The sequence below is a fragment of the Saccopteryx bilineata genome, chromosome 12 (assembly GCF_036850765.1).
Source record: "Saccopteryx bilineata isolate mSacBil1 chromosome 12, mSacBil1_pri_phased_curated, whole genome shotgun sequence".
Classification (NCBI taxonomy): domain Eukaryota; kingdom Metazoa; phylum Chordata; class Mammalia; order Chiroptera; family Emballonuridae; genus Saccopteryx; species Saccopteryx bilineata.
The window spans coordinates 5433807-5457939 of record NC_089501.1 but is presented as its reverse complement, the minus strand read 5'-3'; the positions used below and the strand labels follow the sequence as shown (position 1 = coordinate 5457939).

General features: G+C 39.8%; 1 protein-coding gene across 1 annotated transcript in view; it reads left to right on the top strand.

Moving 5' to 3' along the window:
* The window catches only part of AK9 (adenylate kinase 9), a 178054-nt gene that overhangs the window by 126895 nt on the left and 27026 nt on the right, over positions 1-24133 (top strand). Inside the window, exons 27-28 of the mRNA XM_066247994.1 lie at positions 1586-1805; positions 11467-11532. Coding sequence (XP_066104091.1) covers positions 1586-1805; positions 11467-11532 — 286 coding nt within the window. The remainder of the gene's footprint in view (positions 1-1585; positions 1806-11466; positions 11533-24133) is intronic.

The window sequence follows — 24133 nt, the reverse complement described above, 5'->3', positions numbered from 1 at the left end:
ATAATTTTGCCCTTTTTTTATGCTTGCCTATATTTTCCAATTTTTCTATATTTGTTGTTTTTATAATCAGGAAAGAATGAACACATTTTAAAAAGGGTGTTGCATTAGTCCTAGAAAGAGCTAACAAGTGCCTAAACTAAGGTGTAATGTTAAAAATGGAAATGTGGGTGCAGATGAGGGCATGCAGGATTTAGCTATTATGTGTGGGAACCAAGAGGGAATGAGAGAGCAGTGCAAATGTCTCTGAATTTGCCACCTGAACACTTATGACTTAGAAGGAAAAACAGTGTGCACAATAATTATTATTTTGACAGTAAGATGCATATATAATTCCTGAAGAGCAATCAGATGGAGAAACTAAGCAGCTTTAGAAAATTCTGAGTTGAAACTTGGAACAGAGGTTGGGTATAGGGTAAAGATTTAGAAGTCATTGACAAAGAAGTGACAGCTGGGACAGTAGGAATGAAATTACCTCACAGAAGAGACAATGCTGAATGCATTTCTAAGGAAAAGGCTATATTTTATGGCCAATTTATGGAAATTTGCCCACTCAATAAGATAGAAAATATTTTTAAATGCCAATTAAGGGCTGAAACTGTCAAATGGTTATGAAAGTCCTGTTCATATTAATAATAAATATATTAAATATATTTAAGTATAAATTTTAAACATACTGAATTTTTGATAAGCAGAATAAATGCTCATTCAAAAGGGGGCCAATATTGACTTTCTCAATTAAAGAAGGCCAGTTTCTCAAAGCCTGATTATTTAAAATTTTTTTAAGCACTTTATTAATTTTTCAGAGAGAGAGAGAGAGAGGAATAGAGGAAGAGAAAGTGAGAGAGAGAAGGGGAGGAGCAGGAAACATCAACTCCCATATGTGCCTTGACTAGGCAAGCCCAGGGTTTCAAACCGGCGACCTCAGTGTTCCAGGTCGACGCTTTATCCACTGCGCCACCACAGGTCAGAAAGCCTGATTATTTTATAGTAAATTACTCCACAATAAAAATGTTTTAACATGCCAGTTATTTTCATGATTCTTCAAGTTTCATCATACTCAAACAAGCCTATTTGATTATAATCATCTCAATACATATGAACCAGGATTTATACATAAATAATTGTCATGAGTTACAAAGAGACCCAGGAAAGAGGTATAAATTGCCTCATGAAAAGAAGTATCACTAAAAAAAAACTACTGAAGGGTGGATTCCTATTAAAGGTGAGCCGGCCAAACTCACCATAAAAGGTGATAGGTTCACTAGGCTGTGCATTTCTCCCAGGCAGAGAATTGATTTTCTCTCCATTTTTATCAAATATTAAGACTATTTACATTTAAAGAGAACTTATCTATACTGTAAATATAAGTATAAAATATTATAATTTTAATCTAACTCAATACATTTGAGAGAAGACACTTTATGTTTATACAAGGAGGAATATTAAAAGAACTAAAAACTTTTTCAACTACTCATTGCACATCTTATATAAAGTTGAAGTTTATCAATACTTTTATCATTTTTAAATCAAGTTATATAATATAATATTTTAAGCAAATAAAGTAATTTATGACATTTATACTTAGCTCCACAGGTTTTATATTAGATGGTTTCCCACGATATTTTGACGAGGCCCAGTTTCTGGGGGAACATGGATTTTTCCTAGATGCTGCTGTTTTAATACAAGTTGATGATCAAGATGTTTCTGAGCGCCTCCTGCCTCTCCAAATGGAAAAGTGGAAAATAAAACAAAAGAAGAAATTAGAAAAGAAACAACTTATTAAAGAAATGAAGGCAAAAATCAAGGTAGGTAGCTCATAAGCAAGTACGAGAGTACATTTTTTTCAGCATCTATTCGATTTACAAAGTGGTCTTTACAAAAATGTAGTCAATGTGAAAACACTTTTCATCAAATAGTAAGAGTATTTATAATTGAAGAGTTAAGATTTATTTGAGGCCTATGTGATTACCAACATGTTAATGCTTCTCTCCTCAAGGCAAATAAAATTAAACATTGTGGGAGCACCAAAGTATCCCAAACCAGATACAGGAGCGTAATGGGAGAGGCAGCAAGAGAATCATGCCTTAAAACACAAAGAATTAAAATTATCAGTGATTTTTCATTAGCTCCTGGAGTTACGACACCATCCATGAAGGCCATGCAAGCCTATAGTAAAACAGATCCAGATAGTAGCTTAAGAGCATCTTTTCTAAAACTGTAATGTGAGGAGTATTCCATAAAGTGTTTGAAATTAGTATAGGGAACCCAACAATACCACTGCTAAGAATCTATCTAACAAAAATTAAAACATGTCTATAAAAAATTTATATGTGAATGTTCATAATAACGTATTCATAATAGCCAAAAAAGTGGAAACAACTCAGTGTCCATCACTATGAATGGATAAACTGTGATAGACATCCAGATAGAGTACCCTGAGATGTGGCCCAAAATGGAGACATAGGAGCCTTCTGAACTCACCTTTTCCCATGGACACACTGAATCTACATACAAAGCAATTCCCTCTAAAGGAAACACAAAAACTAGCTGAGCAAATTTGTACCTTTTTCTCCTACATATTGGGAGAACAAGAAAATACCCATATTACCCACATCAAAACAGCTACTGGCCAGACCAGGCAGTGGCGCAGTGGATAGAGCGTTGGACTGGGATGCGGAGGACCCAGGTCCAAGACTTGGAGGTCGCCAGCTTGAGCACAGGCTCATCTAGTTTGAGCAAAGCTCACCAGCTTGGACCCAAGGTCACTGGCTCGAGTAAGGGGTTACTCGGTCTGCTGTAGCCCCATGGTCAAGGCACATATGAGAAAGCAATCAATAAACAACTAAGTTGTCAAAACAAAAAACTAATGATTGATGCTTCTCATCTCTCTCCATTCCTGTCTCTGTCTGTCCTTATCTATCCCTCTCTCTAACTCTCTCTCTGTCTCTGTAAAAAACAAACAAACAAAAAAACAGCTACTGCCTGAAAATTTAGCTTCCCATCAGCATGGGTGGACTGCAGCCTTCCCTTTGGGACACTGATAAGATGTAGCACACCCTCAACTATGGGAAGTCACAAAGAACAAAGAAGGTAGCTTTGACAATCACAAAGACTTGAGAGACAGCCAAAAATTTTGGCCAGGCTGATCCATAAGGTTAATCTTCTATGCAAAACTACTCTCTCAAGACTGGGAGAGGTGTTTTATATAATGTGCAGAATTCAACACAGAATCTCAAAGAAAATGAAAAAACAAGAGAATATGTTTCAAACAAAAGAACAAAATAAAACTCCAGAAACAGAGCTTACTGAAATGGAGATAAGTAATTTACCAAGTAAAAAGTTCAAAATAATGGTCACAAAGATGCCCAGTAAAGTCAAGAGAACATTGAATGAACAAAATTAAAATTTCAACTAAGAGATGGAAAATGTAAGAAAGTACCAAATAGAAATCACAGAGTTGAAGTACAATAACTGAAGTGAAAAATTGAATAGCAGCAGCATTCAGTAGCAGACTAGACACCTAGAAACAGAATACAGAGCCCAGAAAGAATACCATTCATATATTGTCAATTGCTTTATATCAAAGCAGCTAAGAATATACAATGGGGAAAAGTCAGTCTCTTCAATAAATGGTGTTGGTAAAACTAGGCAGCCACATGCAAAAGAATGAAACTGGACTCCTATCTTACATCATACACAAAAATCACTCCAAAATGTATTAAAGACTTGAACGTAAGACCTGAAACCATAAAACTCCTAGAAGAAAACATAGGGGACAAGCTACTTAACGTTGATCTTGGCAAAGGTTTATTGAGTTTTTTGTTTGTTTTTTGATTTGACATCAAAAGCAAAGATCAACATGTAACTACTTCAAACTGAAAAACTTCTACACAGCAAAGTGTTGTAAAGTACCGTTACACTGGGTTTATGTAGAGACATCAAGTCTAAGTGAATTTTTAAGGAGTTTTATTAAAAGGAGGAAATTTAATATGCCGGCCGCATATGGCTAACACGGGGCATAGCTGACCCAAATCATGCACACTGCCCACAGCCCTGAGGCAGGTTATATACCTTTGATTACACACAGGTTGGTGGGAAAAGGGGGAGGGGGAGTGATGACACAATTCATTAGCAAGCTTATAATATTTGTCTATAGAATTTATAAAAAATATTCATATATATCGAAACTTTTAAGGTAATACAATAGCGAAAAATGTGGCTCTTCATATTAAAAGACATTTCCAAATTTTCAGTGTTTATTTGCTATTCCTTTGTCTAGAGGTATATGCATTAACTATAGGCTTTCAGGATGGGGCGGGGAGCCTACATGGTGCCAGAGAATAAGCTTTTGTAAATGGCCCATTAAAGGAAGGAAGGAAGGAAGGAAGGAAGGAAGGAAGGAAGGAAGGAAGGAAGGAAGAAAGAAAGAAAGAAAGAAAGAAAGAAAGAAAGAAAGAAAGAAAGAAAGAAAGAAAGAAAGAGAGAAAGTGGCTTGCCTTATCTCTCCCTCCCCACACCTAGCTAGGTGTTTACCCTGTTTCTCACAGAGGTGGGGAAAAGGGGAATCTAAGTCTCCCCAGCACAAAGTCTCTTTACAATACAATACTATTGTCTATCCTGAGTTGGTGCAAATCACACACAAGTATAAAAATCATGTTTACAAAATCTCTCTAGCCTAAATTATATGCCTAGCCTAAATTATAAAATGCCCTTTAAGCTTCCCGGTAAAAAAGGGTTTCCTACACAGTATGTCTCTGCAAGCCAGAAAACTCCCACATCCCTTTACTTTCACTCCCTACAAAAAGGAGAGGACAAGAAACATGACTTTAAAACATCAATAGTAATTTTTCTATTCTTTGGTACTTTACCACAAAAGGAAACCATCTACAAAATTAAAAGATAATCTACCGAGTGGGAGAAAATATTTACAAATTATGTAAAGGGTTAAAATCCAAAATATATAAAGAACTCATATAACTTAATATCAAAAAAGCAAACAATCCAATTAAAAATGGGCATATGAACTGAATAAATATTTTCAAAGGAGACAGACCAATAGGCAACAGATACATGAAAGGTACTCAACATCACTATCATCAGGAAAATGCCTATCAAAACCACAATGAGTTAGAACAACCTCAAGTTGTTAGAATGGCTGTCATCAAAAGATAAATGATAAGTGTTGGCTAGGTTGTGAAAAAAAAGGAAACCTCCCCCCCTTTTGCACTGTTAGTTGCCGTGGACCAGCACAACTAGTAATTGTCCAGGTCCTGAGTGAGAACGGTGCAGAATGAAGGTATAAACTCAGAGAAAACAAGTATGGGATCAGAAGGCTTCTGCAAGCTGATGGCTAGACCACAGTCGCTTTATTATATAGTGCAGACCATATGCAAAATAAGGAAGTCTCCAATACAAAGTCACACATCTGAGGCATAAACAGGAATCCACCTAAGGCCCTGGTCAGCAAACTGCAGCTCATGAGCCACAGGGGCTCTTTGGCCCTTTGAGTGTGGCTCTTCCACAAAATACCACATGCGGGCGCTATTTCAATAAGGAATGTACCTACCTATATAGCTTCAGTTTAAAAAATTTGGCTCTCAAAAGAAATTTCAATCATTGTACTGTTGATATTTGGCTCTGTTGACTAATGAGTTTGCCGACCATTGTAAGGCATAAACAGGTATTCCCCGCCATGCATAACTGAAATCAACCAACAGCAGAACAAACAAGGGGTGAGAAGAAGGGCATGTAAATTGCCTCTAACAACTTAAGCAAGTGAGGTGGGGGGATGGGAGGAGTAGAAACACTCAGCTTCACAGCCAACATGAAGGTGTGGGGAAGAGCTTAGCCTTAAATTTAAGCCTTAAATTGCGAGGACTTTATCAGCTTGCAGTCTCCCACAGTTAGTGGGAATGTAAATTGGTGTAGCTACTATGGAAAACAGTAAAAAGGTTCCTCAAAAAATTTAAAATAGAACTATCATATGACCCAACAATACCAAAGGAAATGAAAGCAGGATGCTGAAGAGATAGCTGCACTTTCACATTCACTGCGGCATTGTTCACAATAGCCAAAATATAAGAACAAATTAAGTATCTGTCAATGGATGAGTGGATAAAAAAAAAGATGTGTTTACACATACAATAGAATATTTTTCAGCCATGAGAAAAAAGGAAATTCTGCCATTTGCAACAACATGGATGGACCTTAAGAGCATTATGCTAAGTGAAATAAGTCAGACAGAGAAAGACAAATAATGCATGGTATCACTCCATATGTGGAATCTAAATTTAAAGTCAAATTCATGAAACAGAAATTAGAATATTGGTTTCCAGGGCTTGGGAGTTGTGGGAAATAGGAAGAGGTTAGAACAAAATTTCATCTATGAGATGAGTAAGCTCTGAGAATCTAATTTATACCCTGATGACTGTAGTTGATAACACCATGTTGTATAATTGAAAGTTGCTGAGACAATAGAACTTAAGTCTTATCACCAAAAAAATGAAAAGATAAATATATTAGGATGTTTTAATTTATATTTTAATTAACTAAATGGGAGGAATAATTCTATATATATATATACACACACACATATATATCAAATCATCATGATATACACTTTAAATATCTTACAATTGTATGAAGCTAGATAAATAAAGTGGTACATCTATATAATGGCTACTATTCAGTATTAGAAAGGAATGAACTGTTGATACATCCTACAACATGGATAATTATCAAAATCGTTATGTAAGTGAAAGAAGCCTGGCAAAAACAAAGAACATATCCTATATAATTAATTACATTTATACAACATCTTAAAATGGCAAATCTATAGATCTGGGCTGGGGTGGAAAAAATAAAGTTTTTAAATCTGAAACTAAGAAGACTAAGATGGAACATGAGAGCAGTGTTAGGAGTATTTGAGGGGCTTTCATGCAGAAGAGAGTTTGTAGCTGTATCATGTGGCTGCAAGGTAAGAAACGACCATTAGTAGGAGGATGGGAAAGAGAGATATATTTTATTAACAGTAAGAATTTTCAAAAAGAACTAAGACTGAAGGCCATGAGCTACTTATCCATAGATAAGCATAGACAGAATGGATGTTTGGCAGGGATAGTATGAAAGAAATTTCTTTAGTGTCAGAGAGCTTGATCAGTTTATTTCCTTTCTAAGATACTGTAACTTAAGTTAGTTAATACATTCTCACAACTCAGTACTCATTAAATTATGGACAAAGTATTAAAATCATGAAGTTCCTCTTTTTTTTTTGCTCAGACACAGCTGGCAAATTCTTTTCACCCTGGGGTTAGCCAGAAGCCTCTTCAAAGGTATTGCCATCTATCCCTCTGCTCTACCACGCTAAGAGTATATGTCCCAGGCCATCCTTAAGCCATCCCAAATCAAAGCAAGCTGAGCTCTCAGCCATCCAAGAATTATGGAAGTAAGGAGAGAGCTGGGGGAAGATACCCAGTTTCACACTTTTCTTAATGACATTGTTCCCTTTTCTGCTGTGATCTCTGTGAAGAAAATGGATCACAATGTCTGCCTGCCAAGAGGCTCTATAAGCATGAGAATGGAAAAGAAAGAAGAAATATCAAAGCACATTTGCATATTACTTTACTGTGGGACTAGATACCGCTGGACCAGCACTGTCATAGAACTCTGTGATGATGGAAATACTGTGTATCTTCACTGTTTAATACAGCAACCACTGGCCACACATGTGGCTATTGAGCATTTGAAATGGGGTTAGTGATGCTGAGAAATCAAATATTTAATTTTAATTGATTTTAATATAAATAGCCACAAGTGATACACCATGCACAAAAATAAAAGCAAAATGGATAAAGGACTTAAATGTAAATTGTGAAACCATAAGCATCCTAGAAGAAAACATAGGCAGTAAGCTCACCGACATCTATTACAGCAATATATTTGCTGATTTATCTCCACAGGCAAATGAAATAAAAGACAGGATAAACAAATGGGACTATACCAAACTAAAAAGCTTTTGCACAGCTAAAGACAATATGAACAGAATAAAAAGACAAACCACACAATGGGAGAACATATTCAACAATACATCTGATAAGGGGTTAATAACCAAAATTTATAAAGAACTTGTAAAACTCAACACCAGGAAGACAATCCAATCAAAAAATGGGCACAAGAAATGAATAGACACTTCTCCAAAGAGGACATACAGATGGCCAATAGGCATATGAAAAAATGCTCAACATCACTAATCATTAGAGAAATGCAAATTAAAATCACAATGAAATACCACTTCATACCAGTCAGAATGCCTCTCATTAACAAAACAACACACGATAGGTGCTGGCGAGGATGTGGAGAAAGGGGAACCCTTCTACACTGCTGGTGGGAATGCAGACTGCTGCAGCCACTGTGGAAAACAGTATGGAGATTCCTCAAAAAATTAGAAATGGAACTGCCCTTTGACCCAGCCATCCCACTTATAGGAATATATCCCAAGGACACCATATCACCAACTGAAAAAAAGAAATGCACCCCCATGTTTATGGCAGCATTGTTCACAATAGTGAAGATCTGGAAACAGCTCAAGTGTCCATCAGTGGACGAGTGGATTAAAAAGGTGGTACATATATACAATGGAATACTATGGGGCCATGAAAAAGAAGGAAATATTACCTTTTGCAACAATATGGAGGAACCTGGAAACTATAATGTTAAGTGAAATAAGCCAGGCAGAGAAAGAAAAATATCATATGACCTCACTCATTTGAGGAATCCAATGAACAATGTGAACTGAGGAATGGAATTGAGACAGAGGAAGGATCAAAGGGACCAGAGGAAAAGAGGACAGAGGGAAAGGATGGGATAAACCTGAGGGGAAGAGGGAGGGCACTGTAGGGAAGGGGGCAAGGGAGATGTTGAGAGGAATATGGGGGAGGGGGGATGCATTCAGGGTGACCCTAGAATCTATGTAAACACAATAAATTTAAATAAATAGCCACAAGTGACTAGTAGCTACCGTACTGGAAGGGGTGGCTCTAGAACAATGAAGGTCCATCCTAGATATCCTATTTTTGGGAATTTTAGGGATATAGAACAGGAAACAGCAAATTTCCAGAGCTAGTTTATAATCTCATTCATTCGCTCCTTCTTTTTCACACCCACAACCCTGCCCTGGTTCAGATCCTTCTCAGCTCACACCTAGCACTCTTACAGTGATCTCCTAATTGTCCTTCCTAGCTTCATCACCGTCCCCCTAGGCCATCCTTCTGCCACCTCCAGGGTAATCTTCCTAAAACTCTGTTTTGGTCAGGTCACCCTGTAAGGTCTGAACTCTTTAGTCTGGCATTGAAAGCCTACCGATCTTGTTCCAAACCCTTTTTCTAACTTTGTTTCTTAGAACAAATACAAATTCTGCTCTGCAGCACCCAACATACCATCTGCTTTTTCATTCCCTTCCCTAGAAAGTTTCTTTTTTTTTTTTTTTCCTGTATTTTTCTGAAGCCGGAAACGGGGAGAGACAGTCAGACAGACTCCCGCATGCGCCCGACCGGGATCCACCCCGCACGCCCACCAGGGGCGATGCTCTGCCCACCAGGGGGCGATGCTCTGCCCCTCTGGGGCATAGCTCTGTTGCGACCAGAGCCACTCTAGCGCCTGGGGCAGAGGCCGAGGAGCCATCCCCAGCGCCCAGGCCATCTTTGCTCCAGTGGAGCCTCGGCTGCGGGAGGGGAAGAGAGAGACAGAGAGGAAGGAGAGGGGGAGGGGTGGAGAAGCAGATGGGCGCTTCTCCTGTGTGCCCTGGCCAGGAATTGAACCCGGGACTTCTGCACGCCAGGCCAACGCTCTACCACTGAGCCAACTGGCCAGGGCCTGGAAAGTTTCTTATACCAGTGGTCCCCAACCTTTTTTGGGCCACAGACAGGTTTAATGTCAGAAGATATTTTTACGAACCGCCTTTAGGGTGGGACAGATAAATGTATCACGTGATCGAGACAAGCCATCAAGAGTGAGTCTTAGAGGGATGTAACAGAAGGAATCTGGTCATTTTTTAAAAATAAAACATCGTTCGGACTTAAATATAAATAAAACGGAAATAATGTAAATTATTTATTCTTTCTCTGTTGACCGGTACCAAATGGCTCACGGACCTCTGCGGCCCGGGGGTTGGGGACCACTGTCTTATACCATTCTCCACTAGCCGTATAACAATACATGAGTTAAACCCTCTTTGTTAACTCCCCTATACAGTAGAATAATCCTGTCTGCTGTGCAGATGTGTTTTGAGAAAAAAGATGATAGTGTGTATATATTGCAGTGCTCATAAGAGTGATAGCATCTAGCAGATACACGATCATTGGTTAGACTTCACTAACCACAACTTATCTGGGTGAAAGAACCAGAGGAAAATAGACTCAAAATATGTATGTATGTTATCGTGTATACTTTGCATTTCTTTGTGGTATATATGGTGTTCTCTGTCATATGAAAACACATGGGAGACTGTTTTCACAACTATACAATTTTAACCATGGTAAAACTCTGGTTTAAAAAAAGAAAAAGGATAAAATTTTTGTAGCCTCTCACCCAGAATTTTTCTGGGGTCCCAAAAACTAATTGAATTCAATTCCATTCAGCTTTATAATTCTGTCTACAAATATTTCTTGAGTGTCAACAAAACATACATCCTTTAGAATATATACTCACTAATTGCCAGATAAAAATAGCAGGGGGCTGCTGGCCTAGACCTCAGCCCCTAGAACGTGTCTTCAGGTGCCACTCTAATCTCCTAGGATTTAAAGAGATTGCAATTTAGAAAGCCCTGCACTAGTGAACCCCAAAATCTAAGTGGGGCTGAATAGTTTTAATGCAGACCTTGGGGACGTATCAAAAGATCCATTGCATTAGATTTAGAGGCCCCTAGAAAGCCTGGAGGACTGCCCATACACCATGTCTATGAATGTATCCAAACTATATGTCATATGCTTTCCTCACTTATATATGTATTTTTAGGTTTTATTAGGCTCTTATATTTTAATAGTTTGATAAGATTATCAGACATTTTCAACAGATTCCCTCTAAGTTTTTCCCTATTCCTCCATGTACAAAATTTACCTCTTCACCAAAAGCAAACTAGTAAGTAATAAATTTGAAAGGAATTCTAAAGTTTCTAGAAGAGTGAATGGCTCCAAGAGCTATTTATCCCTCTGAAGGGAAATGGCTGATCAAGCGGTCCCATGGTACCAGGATGTATAGTAACATAATCGCCAATAGCATACCTTTTTGGAGAGCTCAGCATCCTTCCACCCAAATGTTATTCCCACTTTGAGGGGAAAAATACACATGTGTACACACACACAAACATAGACATACACCCATATGTGTTTATAAGATATGTGTGTGTTATATTAATACACAGAAAATAATTTCATCATTATCTATTAAAATTTGAATATCTATTTTTAATAGGATGATATGATTGCTGCAAGAAGGGCTGAACTTATAGCAGAGAAAGAGAAAAAAAAGAAAGAGGAGGTAAGTAAATGAGATTTTTTAAAAAGCAGGACACCCATTTTGTGTGTGTGTATGTAAGTTTACTGACAGTATAAAATAAAAAGATTCATTAAAAAAAGTCATGAGGGGCCAGTCAGAATGACGCACATTAACAAAACAACGCATAATAAGTGCTGGCGAGGATGTGGAGAAAAGGGAACCCTCCTGCACTGCTGGTGGGAATGCAGACTGGTGTAGCCAGTGTGGAAAAACAGTGTGGAGATTCCTCAAAAAATTGAAAATGGAACTGCCTTTGACCCAGCCATCCCACTTTTAGGAATATATCCCAAGAACACCATATGACTGATTCAAAAAAAGAAATGCACCCCTATGTTTATGGCAGTATTGTTCACAATAGGGAAGATCTGGAAACAGCCCAAGTGTCCATCAGTGGATGAGTGGATTAAAAAGGTGGTACATATACACAATGGAATACTATGGGGCCATGAAAAAGAAGGAAATATTACCTTTTGCAACAACATAGATGGACCTGGAAATGATTATGTTAAGTGAAATAAGCCAGGCAGAGAAAGAAAAATATCATATGACCTCACTCATTTGAGGAATCCAAGGAACAGTGTGAACTGATGAACAGAACTAAACCTGAAGGGAAGGAGGGAGGGAGGTGAGGGAGATGTTGAGGGGAATATAGGGGAGGGATGCATTCAGGGCGACACTAGAATCTATGTAAACAATAAATTAAATTTTAAAAAGTAGCCAACTCAAAAAAAGAATAAAAGTCTTGAAGGAAATACGGAGTTTGCATGCAAGTAGTGAGAGTGTAAATCATTTTTATTTTTTGTACTTTTTATTATTTCATAACTGTTTGCAATGATCTTTCATTATTTTTTAAATCAGAATAATGAAAACTTTTAAAGGAAAGGAAACCACTAGAGATGTTTAAATATTCTAATATAATACTACATTAAACTCATTAAACTATGCTTCTTTTGAAATTTTACTTTTGCTTTGACAGTTGTAGCTCATGCCATAGGAGACAGGCTGGGAGCTTGGGACTGAGGTCTGACAGAGAGTCTGTGAAACTGAGCAGGAACTAAAATATAAATTATCTTGAGATAAAGACTGGAGTAGGACAGAGCCTATGAACCCTGGGTCATATACAGTGCAGGATGCTCAGTATAACTCCTTCTCTCCATCTGCTGAGTTCTAAAAAACACAAACCTTGAAGATTGTGGATTTTGTTTGGTTTAGAGAGGAGCTATTCCCAAATTGACCTTGCTGACTCAAATACTACAGCTAAACTTACTCAGGGGGACAGGTCTAACGAGGAGGTGTGACTAGACCAGCTAGCTAGTTCTGAGGCTCATATTTATACCCTCAGCTTACAAGTAACCTTTGTACTCAAGACAAACAGTGAGATAGACTCTGTCTTCTTCCATTTCCTCCTGGCTTAAGGCATCTTCGTAATATCTTTTCAAGGCTAACTCTTCTGTAATCTGATTTCCATCTGTATTAAAAAATAACCCCAAAAAAGAATAACAGAAAATAGGACTGGCTACACTGCAACCATATATCACACTGGTGTGGATATGCTCAACTTATATACAGAAGACTCCTGACACAGTACAATTGTAATTATGGATCAAAACACTGCAAAAGTAGGGTCAGAACAATTATTTCTTTGTCCAGAATATTTACAACCAAAAATTGACCTAAAAACCATCAGGCTGGAAAAGTTATGGCACCATCTCAGGAATAAGAACACTTCTCTTCATTGTTTTGATCTTCATTCATCCAGTCAGTGCATCAACAAAACTTAATTGTGCACTCGCTCCGTGCCTGACACCACTTCAGACAAATAGAGAGCCATGAACAGAATTTACAGAAGTCTCTGACCTCATTTGAAAACTCATACCCTGAACAAGTGCATTTTGAAATTCTACTCTGTTGAAGGAGTCATGCTAATGTTTAGAACCAAAAAGACAAACATCCTAACCTGAATTCAACCACACGTTAACCACCTTTAGCCTTTGGGAGTCCCTGGTGGTTCCCTTAATAATCACCTGAAATGTCTCAGGGACCTATTATCAAAGGATTACAGACTTTGGGATGAAATTGACCTAAACTGGTATAATCTCTCCATTTCTTTATGAATTTGTTCATTGATAGCTACACAGTGCCTAACATAGTGTTGAAGCATAGTAGGCACTAAATTTACAGTTTTGTTGATATTGTACAACATTGAGCAGTACTTTAATGTCTCTGAACCATTTTAAAGTGGGAAAAAATTTTTTTTGGGGGGGGGTTGTATTTTTCTGAAGCTGGAAACGGGAGGCAGTCAGACAGACTCCCGCATGAGCCTAACTGGGATCCACCTGGCATGCCCACCAGGGGGTGATGCTCTGCCCATCCAGGGCATCGCTCTGTTGCGACCAGAGCTACTCTAGCGCCTGAGACAGAGGCCACGGAGCCATCCTCAGTCCCCGGGCAAACTTTGCTCCAATGGAGCCTCGCTGCGGGAGGGGAAGAGAGAGACAGAGAGGAAGGAGAGGGGGAGGGGTGGAGAAGCAGATGGGCACTTCTCCTGTGTGCCCTGGCTGGGAATCGAACCTGGGACTTCCGCACGCCAGGCCGATGCTCTACCACTGAGCCAACCGGCTAGGGCTGGGAAATTTTAATAATACCTAGTCTCCCCAATTAATAATACTTTAATCTCCCTTCTTTGTATTCTTTAATTAAAATTTCTTTTTCCTAAGTGAATTAGTTTTCCGAATAAATTTTAAAGGTTTTTAATTTATAACTTTTTCATTCACTAACATTAGAATGATTTCTTATTGTTTTTCATTCAAAGATTCAATATTTCATGTTATAAACTGAGTAGGCATTTGTAAGTTAACTCTTCTGAGACATAATCTTTTATAAAATTGGCTATGTATCTGACACAATTAATTTATACAAACTGACTTTTGGAAGACAACTCCTGAGATTTTTGATGAACGAAAGATTAAAACGAATAATGTCAGAATAATGGCAGCATGAGAGATACTCCTGAGCTCTCCCCTTAAAATTTCAACAAATTGAACAAATAATATAGCAAAGGAACCCCAGCTGGGCTCACAGGCTTACCTGACAGATCCACACACCAAATGGACTAAAGGTGGGATGGGATGAAAGGGAGGCAGAAGATAAAATGCATTGGTGGTAGGTTTTGAAGAGGAGAGGAGACAAACCTGGAGTGACTGGGCTTTCTTTTTTTATCTGCTGGACTATAGGGAGAAAGGAGGTTCGGGCTCTCTGGATTTTTTCTGAGTAGTACAAAGAGGGAAACTTTGAGTGACTGAGTCTCCCTCTGCCAGGAGAAGTGGTGAGATAAAGGAGCGGAAGGGGAGGTAAACCAAAGTGGCCAGAGCTTGGGGTCATGGACAGTGTTCTTGTAGTCTGCCTGCAGCCCACACTTGGCAGAGATAAAGAAAACTAAAATGCAGCCCCCAGCCTCCCAGATCCTGCCTCCCTCACCTTATGGTAGCTACAGTGGCAGAGACAAAGCCCACAGCTAGCTCTCCAGAGCCACTCTCTCCCTAAAGAACAGAGGTGCTTCATATCTGGATCGCTATTGCTAGAGCCAGAAAGCCAGAAACCTGAAGCCATAAAGCCTTCACAACATGCCTTACCCACTAATGCACCTGCGGCCCCACCTACATCATTGTGATAGCTACATCTCAGCAGAGGATAGTCCAGGAATTTCACAGAGCTAAAAGTTATAATACAGCAGCACTTATGGGAAGAAACTTCTCAAAACCAAAATTTACTTTTCCTTTTTCCCCTGCTTTTTACCTTATTTTCTTATTTTTTTCTCTTTTGAACTTCATTTTCTCTAATTTTTATATTTTTTATTATTATATTTTGTGAGTGTTTTGTTTTTGATTTTTTGTTTGCTTTCCATGTTTTTCTGTGGTTTTTCTTCTTGTCATAATGTTTTAAATTTTTGTATTTCTTATTGTATCTTTATTTTAATTTTTCATTTTTTCTTGTTAGGTTTTGTTTTGTTAGGGTTAGGTTTTGTTGAGCATGGTAACAACACAACTCTCACCTGCCATCAAAGAAGAATACATTGAATACCATGGCTACACAAGACAGAGACGTAGTTCAGAAAAAAATGAAAAATCTCCAGAACAAAATCTTAATCACATGGAAACATTGGAGTTAAATTATAGAAAATTTAAAATGGAAGTTCTGGCTTGCCCTGTGGTGGTGCAGTGGATAAAACATTAACCTGGAATGTTGAGGTCACCAGTTCGAAACCCTGGGCTTGCCCGGTCAAGGCACATATGGGAGTTGATGCTTCCTGCTCCCCAACCCTTCTCTCTCTCTCTCCCTCTCTCTCTCTTTCTTTAAAAAATGAATAAATAAAAAATAAAATGGAAGTTCTGGAAATACTCAATGAGATGTGAGAAGACACCAATAGGCAACTTAAAGAGCTCAGAAAACAAATTAAAAAACAAAACAAATGCTTCACCAAGGAGATTGAAACTTTTTAAACACAGATGAGGAGCTCAATAGAAGAACTGAAGACTGAATAGCAAGTTTAGCTAACAGAACAAACCAGATACAGGTAAGAATCAGTGACATTGAAGATAGGCAACTAGAGCTGCTACAGAGTGAAGAGGAGAGATATGCATGAATTAAAAAAAACTGAGAGCTCTATAAGAATTGTCTGACTCCATAAGAAAGAGCAATATAAGAGTAATGGGTATACCAGAAGAAGAAGGGACAGAGAAGGGAATGGAGAGCCTATTCAAACAAATAATTGGTTTGGAAGAGTTAGAGCCTTAAATCCAAGAAACAAACAGAATGCTGAGTTACCTCAACCCAAACAGACCTACTCCAAGATGCATTGTAATAAAACTGTCAAAAATAAATGACAAAGAAAGAGTCCTCAAGACACCTAGGAAAAAGAAGACCACAACATATAAAGGGAAGCCCATTAGGTTGTCATCAGACTTCTCTGCGGAAACTCTATAAGTCAGAAGAGAGTGGACCCAAATATTCAAAGTACTGAAAGAGAGGGATTACCAGCCAATAATAATATATTCATCAAAGTTATCCTTCAAATATGAAGGAGAAATAAAAACTTTTACAGACATAAGAAGCTGAAGGAATGTATCACCATAAAACCTTGACTGCAGGAAATACTCAAGGGGGTTATTCAACCAGACACAGAAAACAAAACAAATCAAAACTACAAGTAAAAATTCCCACAATGTCACAATAAAAACTACAATAACATAAAAGGGAAGAAGATAAAGACCTGCAGTAGCAAAGGAGGGTGCAGTGCAGGAGCATTCATAAGACAAAGGACTATTGTACATATGAACATTTTTCTCTTAATAACCTAATGGTAACCACCCACAAAAAAAAGCCACTACTGAAACACACAGCTTTAAAAAAAAAGAAACAGAGGAAAGAAGTATGGAATACCAGCAAACAAAACAACTGACAGAAGCCAAAAACAGAAGAACCAAATAAGACATAGAGCTACCAGAAAACAAAACATAAAATAGCTATAGGAAATCCTCAAGTGTCAATAATTACCCTAAAGGTAAATGGACTGAGCTCACCAATAAAGAGACACACAACAGATTGGATCAGAAAGCAAAACCCAACTATATGTTGCCTTCAAGAGACATCTAAGCTGCAAGGACAAAAGTAGATTCAAAGTGAAAGGTTGGAAAATGATTCTCCAAGCAAATAATATCCAAAGAAAAGCAGGTATAGCCATACTCATAACTGATAATGCTGACTTGAAGACACAGAACCAGGGAACACCTAAATATATAAGACATCTACTAACTGATCTAAAAATAGAAACAGACAAAAACACAATCATACTTGGAGATTTCAACATATCATTGACGGCTTTAGCTAGATCATCTAAACATAAAATCAATAAAGAAATATGAGCCCTATTATTTTTTTAAAGGAATTATATCTTTTCCTCTCTTTCCGTAGCGTTTTTATTTATTTATTCATTTTTAAAGAGGAGAGAGAGACAGAGAGAGAGAAGGGGGGAGGAGCCGGAAGCATCAACTCCCATATGTGCCTTGACCAGGCAAGCCCAGGGTTTAGAACCAGCGACCTCAGCATTTTTAGGTCAACACTTTATCCACTGCACCACCACAGGTCAGGCCATGAGCCCTATTATTAACAAGACAGGTAATAGCAAATGTTGGAGAGGCTGTGGAGAAAAAAGAACCCTCATACACTGTTGGTGGGAATGTAAAGTAGTCAACCATTATGGAAGAAAGTATGGTGGTTCCTCAAAAAACTGAAAATAGAACTACCTTATGACCTAGCAATCCCTCTACTGGGTATATACCCCAAAAACTCAGAAACATTGATACGTAAAGACACATGTAGCCCCATGTTCATTGCAGCATTGTTCACAGTGGCAAGGACATGGAAACAACCAAAAAGCCCATCAATAGATGACTGGATAAAGAAGATGTGGCACATATACACTATGGAATACTACTCAACCATAAGAAATGATGACATCGGATCATTTACAGCAAAATGGTGGGATCTTGATAACATTATACGAAGTGAAATAAGTAAATCAGAAAAAACCAGGAACTGCATTATTCCATACGTAGGTGGGACATAAAAGTGAGACTAAGAGACATTGATAAGAGTGTGGTGGTTATGGGGGGAGGGGGGAGAGGGAGAGGGAAAGGGGGAGGGGGAGGGGCACAAAGAAAACTAGATAGAAGGTGGATTGTCCTCTGGGACAATCTGACTTTGGGTGATGGGTATGCAACATAATTGAACGACAAGATAACCTGGACATGTTATCTTTGAATATATGTATCCTGATTTATTGATGTTGTCCCATTAAAAAAATAAAATAAAAAATAAATAAAATAAAAAAGAAATATGAGCCTTAAACAACAGTCTGTGTAGGTAGTTGAGTCTAGGGTTGGTGCTGTCTGCCACCCACTACCAGTAGTGTTGGCTCTAGTTCTTCTTGGGTTGGTGTCAGCTGTTGTTTGAACCTGCTGTGGGCTACCAGTCTGCAGCTACTGCTCTTTTTGCTGTTTCTGTGTCTGTGTACTGTGGGAAGGGCCAACCTTTGTATAAGGATCAACTTCCTTCTCCTTAGAGATGACAGCAGCTCTGTAAAAGCCCCAAGCTCTGTAAGATTTGTTTCTACTTTTCAGCTGCTCCTCCACCTCTTACAGTTGCCTGATCTTCCCAGAGTCTTCTGTAGTAAGACTGTAGTGTGGGCTCAGACTGGCTTCACCCAACCAACCCCTCTACAGGTTGCACACTTGGTGAGTTAAGGTAGCTGAGGTGATGAATACAATATTTGTAGGACCCCCTACTTCAGGGGTCTCTTGGTCAAGAGCTCAGTACGGGGAATGTGGCCCCTACTCTAGAGCCTGATCCCTCAGCCACTGCTGATACTCAAATTTTATTTCTCCACAACAAGGTGAGCAGCAGGTTCAGACCAAGTGTGGCCGACAGTCCCCTCTGCAGAAGTTCTTTGAGCTGATGAGCCCCCAGTCTCAGGGAGGAAGACTGAGAGAGTTTTCTCCTGGGGCTGACTGTGCCCCTCCCGAAGGTGGCTAAGCCCCTCAACCAGATCCAACAATAGATTCACAAGAACCTACACATTAAATGTCCATGCTCCAAGCCTCTCTCCCTTCCCCCTGTGGAATCTAGCCTAGAAGGACAGAATATCCAGAGCCCAGGCCGGCTGACTGTGAAGCTCCACCATATCTGATGCACATGAGCCACTGTGCCGGTGCTGGTCACAGAGAGTGGAACTCACCTCAACTGAGCCAGGTGTGATGAGCTTTTCCTTCAGATACCACTCTAGCAAGGGTTGTTAGGTCCTGAACTGATGCTTTCCACAGTTGGCCCCTGGATGTTTCAGCCCTGGGCCTCCTTAGCACGAACCCAGCAAAGACCAGTGGGAGACACTGCCCGTGACTGCCCTCAGAAACCTTCTTGGAGCTACAAGCAATCCAGAATTTGTGGCTGCCTCTGCTAGGCCCAGGTGTATGTAGAAATACCAAGCTGCACACCTAGGCTAGCTTATATTCACACTGGGCCTGGGGGAAAGTCCACTCAAACAGCCAAGTTTCCCTGAGTCCCATCTTCTGCAGCCTCTGTCTGCTGGCTGCTTGTTGGGTTCAGCCACTGAAAAAACCTCTGCTAGAGTCTAGAGCCTGCAGCAATTCATGGATTAGGAAGGGTGGTGGGTGTGGCTCTACCCCTTGGCCCCAGGTGTCAGTCTATCCAGACTTTTTTCATAGTTCTCAATAGGATGTGGCCCCAGGAGTCCAGTGGGTGTGGCCTCTGAGACCCAGAGGTATGATTTTCCCTCTCTTGCAACAGTTTCAACTGAGTCTCCCATGAGGTGGAAGCACCAGTCATAGATTTGGGAGAGTGTGGGAGGAAGCTCTGGTTTCAACACCAGAAAACTGAGTCACTAATGCGCCCCCTGCTTCTTGGCCTCTCAGAGCAACCCGTAGCCATGACTGGGGTAAGAGAAACTCCCGAGGGTGGAACAGCTGCTTTTCCCCAGGCTGATGCCATTCAGAGGGGATTGCTCCACCCAAGAAAGATGGCCGCTGCAGAACTGGAGAATGACTCAGCACAGGGCTTCTGGTGGCCATCACATACAGTGTCTCTCCCTGGGCCTCCAACTTTACACTCTCCTCACATAACTCCAGTTCTCTCAGCTCTCCCCTGCCAGAGTCCCGAGTAAGTGGCTGTGAACAAAGTTTTCTGCACAGGTCCTTTAAGATGGAGTCTGTGTCTGAGAGCTCTGCCTCTTTCTCACAGACAGAAACCTAGCTCTTTTCACAGCTAAATGATCTGGATGCCTCTTCTAGGCTCTGAGGCTCTAGGCTGAGGCTCCAGACCTAGGGCTGAGCAACCACATGTCTCAGGGCCAACCTTTCTGCAGTGAGAGTCCCTCTCAACCCTCAACCGCCACTCGCTCCTGGGAGCAGAGCAACCCTTTCCACGTCTCTGCCCTTCCTACCAGTCTTGGTGTGGCTTCTTGGGTGATCCTTGGTTATAGATTCCTCTTATTTTAGTCCAAAGTTGGGTTTTCAAGGTGATTGTTTTTAAATTAAGTTGTAATCCAATTTGGTCCTGGGAGGTGGCAGTTGGAACATCTGCCTACTCTGTCACCATCTTTGTTCCACCTTAAACAACACTCTGGACCAAATGGACATAATAAATATTTATAGAACATTTCATATCAAAAAGTCAAATTATACATTCTTCTCCAGTGTGCATGAAACATTCTCAAGGATAGACCATATGTTGGGCCACAAAACTAATATCAACAAATTCAGGAAGATTGAAATTATACCAAGCATATTTTCTGATCATAAGGCTTTGAAATTAGAATTCAACTGTAATAAGGAAGTAAAGAAACCCACAAAAATGTGGAAATTAAACAACATACTTCTAAAAAATGACTGGTCAAAGAAGAAATAAAATCAGAGATTAAAAGATATATCCAGACAAATGGAAATGACAACATGACATATCAAAATTTCTGGGATGTAGCAAAAGCAATAATAAGAGGGAAATTTATATCCTTACAGGCTTATATCATGAAACAAAAGAGATCCCAAGTAAACAACCTAACACCACAACCTGCAGGAACTAAAAAGAAGAACAAAGATAACCCAAAGTCAGCAGAAGAAAGGAAATAGTAAAAATTAGAGCAAAATAAATGAAGTAGAGAACAAAAACTATAGAAAAAATTAATACAACAAAGAGCTAGTTCTTTGAAAAGATCAATAAAATTGACCAACCACTGCCTCTTTGTACAGAATGAGCAGCTCCATGACTCATCATTTTATAAATAATTGGGGGACCATATGCAGATAAAGCCCTACACGGGGTTGTCTTCTCACCCTTAAACAAAAATCATTGCCTTTACTGTCTGACTTTATAGCAGAAAATAAAACATTTTAACATTAGAAATCACTTCATCTCAAGGTGACTACTTGCAATTTCATAGGAAAATGTCACCATCATGTGGAACTTTAGTCTCCAGGTGTGACTAAAGAATCTTGTATAAGCCAACCCCCTTCATCTTGAGGTTTGCATTACATACCTTCCACTTCCTTGTCGGCCTGCTTCTGCTCTTATTCCTCGCTTCATAATCTTGGCTCTCTTCTTACCCACTGGCTCCTTCTCTGGTGTTGTGTCCCTTCTATAAAGTGTGGAGCGCCCACCGGCAGGAAAAAGCCAGGCAGAGCCAGGACTGGGAGCCAGGGCAGCGAGCCAGGGCAGCAAGTAAGCAGAGTTTGAGACACTGTCCCAGGTAAGTAGTTAACAGATCCATACCTTAGGTACTGAGGTGAGCACAAGTTCACCTGAAACTATAATGTCCTGAACTGGTACCCTGTTTCCCCAAAAGTAAGGCCTCCCTTGAAAATAAGATTTAGCACGTCTTTAGGAGCAAAAATTAATACAGGACAGTCTTATTTTCAGGGAAACAGGGTAGTACAAGCTCATCCTACCACACTGACAAAATCCTTGAAAAATCAAATCTCAGGATTAAAAATTGTCAAAGTATAAGAAAAAAGGAAAAGTAGTAAAAAGACCAACTGATTTCAAAGTTTAAATTAAAAAAAAAGAAAAGCCAGAACTGAGAAACACTATCCCATTACCAAGCTCCTTTTGTAAAGAAAGGAGTATATAGACACAGAGAAGGAGTGGGCCCTTATCCTCTCTCTCATCTTCCTCCCTGCACTTTCAGGTTGAAATGCCAGCTCTAGGCATCTTTTAAAGCAGGGGTCGGGAACCTATGGCTCACAATCCAGATGTGGCTCTTTTGATGGCTGCATCTGGCTCACAGACAAATCTTTAATAAAAAAAAGTAATAATGTTAAAAATACAAAACATTCTCATGTATTACAATCCATTCATTTTCTACCACTCATGTTCATGGTTGCAGGTGGCTGGAGCCAATCACAGCTGTCCTCCAGGACAACACCAAATTTTTATTGGATAATGCATAAGGTACACGGGCTGTTGTATGGCTCTCACAGAATTACATTTTAAAATATGTGGCGTTTATGGCTCTCTCAGCCAAAAAGATTCCCAACCCCTGTTTTAAAGGAACTAGGATCTAATTCAGGGGTCGGGATCCTTTTTGGCTGAGAGAGCCATGAGCGCCACATGTTTTAAAATGTAATTCCATGAGAGCCATACAATATGTTTAACACTAAATACAAGTAAATGTGTGCATTTTATGTAAGACCAACACTTTTAAAGTACAATAAGTCTCCAAATTCTTTTTCTTTTTTTTCTTTTTTTTCTTTTTTTGTATTTTTCTGAAGCTGGAAACTGGGAGACAGTCAGACAGACTCCTGCATGCGCCCGACCGGGATCCACCTGGCATGCCCACCAGGGGGCAATGCTCTGCCCACCAGGGGGCGATGCTCTGCCCATCTGGGGCATCGCTCTGTTGCGACCAGAGTCACTCTAGCGCCTGAGGCAGAGGCCAAGAAGCCATCCCCAGCGCTCGGGTCATCTTTGCTCCAATGGAGCCTTGGCTGTGGGAGGGGAAGAGAGAGACAGAGAGGAAGGAGAGGGGGAGGGGTGGAGAAGCAGATGGGTGCTTCTCCTGTGTGCCCTGGCCGGGAATCGAACCTGGGACTTCTGCACACCAGCCCGACGCTCTACCACTGAGCCAACTGGCCAGGGCCTCCGAATTCTTTTTAATAATGTTGTTATGCTGTTGCTAACCAATGATGAATAAAGTACTTCTTACCATTAATGCTACTTCTGGGGCTGCATGGTTTTGCTGATGGCTTTGTAGTCTGGTTGATTCGTGGTGAGGTTAAGCTTCATGCAGGCATTGAGACTTCCATCCATTAAATGTGATCATAGGTTGGTCTTAAAGTTCTTTAGATGTAAGAAAGACTGCTCACATGCATATGTAGAGCCAAACATTGCTAATACAGCACTCACATGCTGCAGTGTGTGGTATGTGACGGGAAGCGCATTCCAAGTTTTGACAATCCGCTGGTCTGTGGGTTAAAATTTTTTCATTTCTCCCCACTTGTGTTTGCTCGCCAACTCTGCTCGCTGTCATGCAAGTCTTTCCAAATCTTCATTCAGTGACTTGAACTTATTCACCCACATGTCTGAGGCCTTCAGGTCAGCAGCTTGTAGCTCAAAATCTCTGATGGAGACACCGGGGATGTAACTCAGGTCGGCGCTGTGCACTGCACACTCGTGTGGATGGGTGATAAACTTAAAAAAAGGAGTACACTCACGAAATTCTCCAAAGCGTGCTTTGAATGACTGAAGGAGATTAGATATGAAGCCCGCTAGCTGCTGGAGGTCAAGATGTTGAGCAGGGTCACTTGCTGTGCATGCATCTTTAAACTCTCCCAGTTTTTCAAAGTGTAGTAAATGACCAGTTTCAATGTCGGCCATAAAGAGCTCCAGCTTGTTTTCAAATGCAAACACTGCTTGTTGAAGGGATAAGACTGTATTTCCAATGCCTTGCATTTTCACATTGAGCTGGTTCACATGTTCAGTCATGTCTATGAGATAGTAGAACTTCAGGAGCCATTCA